General features: G+C 74.1%; 1 protein-coding gene across 1 annotated transcript in view; it reads right to left on the reverse strand.

Annotated features, from left to right (window-relative positions):
• The window catches only part of CHLNCDRAFT_134046 (hypothetical protein), a gene marked incomplete at both ends in the record, with an annotated part of 8141 nt that overhangs the window by 2467 nt on the left and 940 nt on the right, over positions 1–4734 (reverse strand). Inside the window, 11 exons of the mRNA XM_005847766.1 lie at positions 34–216; positions 486–620; positions 846–1687; positions 2041–2212; positions 2449–2561; positions 2891–2981; positions 3166–3473; positions 3669–3729; positions 3889–4003; positions 4251–4438; positions 4605–4717. Of these exons, the coding sequence (XP_005847828.1) occupies positions 34–216; positions 486–620; positions 846–1687; positions 2041–2212; positions 2449–2561; positions 2891–2981; positions 3166–3473; positions 3669–3729; positions 3889–4003; positions 4251–4438; positions 4605–4717 (2321 nt within the window). The remainder of the gene's footprint in view (positions 1–33; positions 217–485; positions 621–845; positions 1688–2040; positions 2213–2448; positions 2562–2890; positions 2982–3165; positions 3474–3668; positions 3730–3888; positions 4004–4250; positions 4439–4604; positions 4718–4734) is intronic.

A 4734-nucleotide genomic window follows, 5' to 3' on the forward strand; every position in this document is an offset into this window, starting at 1 on the left:
CCCACCCCGCACCCACCCCCAGCCCACGCGCACCATGTTGAGGCGTCGCGCCCAGTCCAGCTGCTTGGCCTTGAGCGGCGAGTTCTTGCCGCCGCGCAGCACGTCTGTGAGCGAGCCGCGGCCGCAGTACTCGGTGGCCACGCAGGGCGGGGTGGCGCACACGCCCAAAAAGGCGACGACGTTGGGGTGGCGCAGCGCAGCCATCATGCTCGCCTCCTGTGGAGGGTGTGTGTGTGGGGGGAGGGAGCGCGTGTGGTTGTGTGTGTGCGTGTGTGTGCGTGTGTGTGCGTGTGTGGCTGGTGTGGAGGGGTGTGGGCCAGGCTGGCACGGCAGTAGAAGCGGGCGCGGCGCCGGGGCTCGCCGCCTCGGATAGGCCGGTGCCCCCGCCAGCCAGCCCAGCCTGCCAGCCGCTCCCAGCCGCTCGCAGCCCGCGCGCAGCCGCAACCCCTCCTCTCCCCTTGCCCGCCCCACGCCCCGCGCCCCACCTTCTCAAGGCTCTCCAGCACCGGGTTGGAGAGGGTGAGGGCGCGCTCCGCGTCGTCCGCATCCTCAATGTCCATCCCCGTGTTCATGAGGATCTTGACCGCCACCAGCGTCTCCCGCCACTTGGCCAGGTACACCTGCACCTCACAGGGCGGGGGCGGTGAGCAGGGGGACGGCGAGCAGGGCGGCGGCGGCGGTGGGTGGAGAGGAGAGGGGGCGTGGCGGCGGCGCAGTATGCAGGCCAGCAGGTGCAGGCCAGCAGGTGCGGGCCAGGCAGGCCCCAGCCAGCCAGGCAGCCAGGCCGGCCGGTCAGGAGGCCGGCCCAGCGCGGCAGGCAGCCGCCCCCCCGGGGCCCCGCTCACCCGCCCAAAGCTGCCCTCCCCAATCTGCTTCTGTATCTCCAGGTCTCTGAAGTCGAACTGCCACACCCGCACATCCAGCTGCTTGGAAGCGGAGGTGCGGTGGCGCGGCGTGCCGCGCTGGCTGGCGCCCGCGCCCGACCCGCTGCCCCGCGCCGCCGCCTCCTCCCCCTCGCCCGAGGCCGCGCCCGCGGCCGCCAGCGCGACCGCCTCGGCCGCCGCCGCCGCCTTGGCGCTGCCACCAGACTCGAGCGGCGTGGACTTGCTGTGGAGGATCCAGTCGAGCAAGGGATCGTCGGCGGGCATGGTGCGGCGGGGGGTGCTGTCCTCTTCCGCGCCGCCCGCCGCCTGGCTGCTCGACTCGATGCTGCCGTTGCGGGAGTGGGAGGCGTGCGAGAGGTGCGAGGCGCCCGCCGCCAGGCCCGCGGCCGCCGCGGCCCCCGGCCCGCCGCTGCTGAAGGCTGAGCCGTACGGTACCGCGCCCTCGCCGCCCTGCTGCTCCGCGTACAGCTTCTGCGCGGCCGCCAGCTGCGAGGAGGGCCCCGCCGGCGGCTTGCCCAGCGCTGAGTAAGTGCCCAGCTCCACCTGCCCCTCATCGTCAAGCTGCATCGAACCCTTGCCCAGCCCGCTGTCCGCCCGCCCGCCCCCGCCGCTCCTCTTCTTGCCGCGGCAGCAGCACAAAAAGATGATGGCGACCGCCGCCAGCAGCACGACGGCGGCGCCCGCGGCGATGCCCGCGATCACGCCCGTGGACAGGCCGCCGCCGCCGCCGTCGGGGGGCGGGGGCGGGGGCGCGGGCGAGGCATATGGCACCATGGCGATGTCCTGAGGATCCCACCCCGTGCCTGCAGCACAACGCACCAGATGGGAGGGCAGCTTTGAGGGCCAGGGCAGCGTGAGGGCCAGGGCAGCTCTAGGAGCAGCGCAGGGAGGCGGGCGGGGCGGGCACGGCTGCGGCGCCGTCTGCGTGCGGCGGCTCGCCAGCCGGCTGGGCAGCACGCGCCACACCCGCCCGCACCACCCACCCACGTGCGTGCCACATGCACCAGCACCAATGCCAGCCCTGCAGGCAGCCCCTGCACACAACCCCCCGCCCACCCCGATCGGCGCCCCGCCGTCGCGCCCAGCCACCACCACCCCAATCGGCGCCCCACCGCCGCGCCCAGCCCCAGCCGCCGCCGCCGCCGCCGCCACCCACCGGAGATGCCCTCCTGGATGGCCCCCGCCACCGCCACCGTGTCCAGCAGGCTGTGCAGCAGGTCGTAGGTGAGGCGGGGGTCCACCGAGATGGTGGTGTTGGTGACCAGGTTGGCGCCCGTGGCGTCGCCGGTGTAGTAGTAAGGTGCGGCGGAGATGTCGGGCACGTCTTGCTGCGGGGGGAGAGGGCAGGGGAGGGAGGCGTGGCAGGGGATGGTTGTCTGAGGGGCGGCAGCGGCAGTCGAGGCGGGGCGCAGGCAAAGACCAGCTCGGGCTGCGGCTGCAGCTGAGGGTGTGCGGAGAGGCCAGCTGTGGCAAGGCCCTGGGCGGAGCTGCTCAGGCGCGGGCTGGGTCGGGCAGGCACGGCACAGCAAGTGTGGGCTGGGCTGCGGCGGCGGCGCGCCTGCACGCCGCCGTTGGGGTTGAAGAAAGAAGCGGACGTGTCCATGGCGTATCCCTGGTTCACCAGCGCCTCGCTCCACGCGCTGTTGTAGGCCGTGAGCAGCGTGGTGGTGTAGGGCTCTGCGGGGGGCGGCGGGGAGGCGTGGGCGGAGCGCGGCGGCGAGCGGGGCGAGCGGAGCTGGGGAGGCGGCGCAGGGCTGGGGGGCCGGCACACGCCTGGCTTGTGCCAGCTCCCCAGCAACGACTCCAAGGCATCGTAACGACGAAGCGGCAAGTGTTTGGTTTGGTGTTTTTGGTTTAGTGCTATTCAGTGGAATCCTGATGCCAAAAGCTTGCTCTTTGGGCAGCTGGTGCAGTCCCCACGCAGGGTCAGAGAACGGAGCGGCGTGCTGGGGGCAGGGGCGTGCCCCCAGGGCAGGGCAGGGCTGGGGGGAGCGGCGCGCGCGCACCCGCGGGGATGAAGAGCGAGATGTTGCCGCCCACCAGCAGGTTGCCCACCCACATCGACTTGTAGGGCGCGGGCGGCGGCGAGGGGGGCGCCTGCGCGGGAGGCAGCGCCGCAAACAAACCACGCAGTCGGCGGCGGCAAGGGCTCAGCGGGCTGGAGGCGTCCGCGAGAGGAGGAGAGCATCACGCAGCTGGGCCCGTCGCACAGCATGCTCCAGCAGGCAGGCGTGCAGGCCCGGCCGCTAACACCAGGCAGCGGCGGCGGCGGGGCGCGCACCGGTCCCGGGGGCGGCGACAGGGGCCCGCTGGGCGGTACCGTCAGGTACACTGCCAGGTCCTCCAGCTGCAGCTTGGTACCGGCCACCCCAGTGATCACCACAAACTGCCCCACCGCCCCCTCGCACTCGTACGTCGTGCTGCCGGTGGTGCTCTCGTTGCACACCCCCGTGCTGCCGCCCCCCGCGGTGGGCGAGGTCTGGTGCAGGCGGCGGGCGGCGGCGGCGCCCGAGGAGGCGGCCAGAGGGTTGGAGGCCACCACAGACACCGTGGCCACGTTGGGCTGGGAGGTGCCGGAGAAGGAGACGACTGCAGGAGGGAGGCGGGCGGGCAGGGGGGCAGGAGGCGGGATGGCAGGTGGCGTTATGCACTCCGCCGAGCGCGCGCCGGCCTCCAGGCTGGCTGCCGCAGTCGTGCATGCATGCATGCGCGCTCCGGCGGCGGGCGCCGGCACCCGGGCTGCACAGCAACTGCTGCACAGCACCCGCTGCCCGCGCCTCCCACCTGCCACCCCTGCAGAGTTGCCGATGTCCAGGACGTACTGAGGCGCCACGCCGCTGCCGGCCTGCAGGCGGCACGCCACGCGACGGCCGGGCGCCGCTGAATTGGCTGCGCGCAGGCAGGCGCGCAAGCAAGCGCGCAGGCAGGCGCGCAAGCAGGCCGAGGATGTGCTCTGCCCGCCGCCCGTGGCGGCCGCGGGCCAGGGGTGCGGCGCCCAGCCCACCTGCACCTCGACCTGGCTGCCGTTGTTGATGCCGCTCTGCGTGCCGCCGTCTGGCGCGGTGATGGTGTACCACTTGTTCTGGGCGGTACTGGCCGCTTGGGGGTACACAGCCACGCTGCGGGGGCAGGGGAGGGGAGGGAAGGGGGTGCGGTGTGGTGAGGCAGTGCTGGTGGAGGGGTGGTGGTGCAAGGGCGTGCGGCTGCTGGCGCCCAGCCTTGCTGGGGAGCTGGGTGGGGAGGACGCAGAAGGCGAGGCGGCAGCACAGGCAAGGCGCAGGGCAGGGATGGGTGGGGGGCCTGCCCTCTGCCCTGCAGCCACCCCCATAGCGGCCAGCCGGCCGCGCGGGGCCGCCGCGCCCTCACTTGCACAGGTACATGTTGGCTGAGGAGGCGAGGGTGAGGTAGCGGCCGGTGGCGTCGCAGGCCACGGCGGCGGTGGAGGACTGGAGGGAGGCGATGGAGGCGCAGGGCTGGCCGGGGTCGGAGGGGGAGGAGCTCAGGCTGATGGTGACGTCCTGGATGCCGCCCGCGGGCCCCGCCTGCACCACGACCTGCGGGCGGGAGGGAGGGTGGCGGCGGCGGGGCGGTGAGCGCCGGGCGGCCGGGAGCGGCGAGTGGCAGGGTGGCGTGGGCGGCGAGCGCCGGCTGCTGGCAGCCGGCAGGCCGCGCGCGCGCACAAGGCTGGCTGCGGGCGAGGCGGGCGAGGCGGTACCGTACCTGTGCCAGGGGCAGGCTGTACCGCAGGTCCACCGTCCACGTGGTGCCCCCCTGCGGCAGGTCACACGTCGCCTCCTCCCCAGGGTTGGTCGCCACCACAGCGCCCGGCTCGCCTGCAGGCGGGGCGCAC

The sequence above is a fragment of the Chlorella variabilis genome, assembly GCF_000147415.1.
Source record: "Chlorella variabilis unplaced genomic scaffold CHLNCscaffold_10, whole genome shotgun sequence".
In the NCBI taxonomy this organism is placed as follows: Eukaryota; Viridiplantae; Chlorophyta; class Trebouxiophyceae; order Chlorellales; family Chlorellaceae; genus Chlorella; species Chlorella variabilis.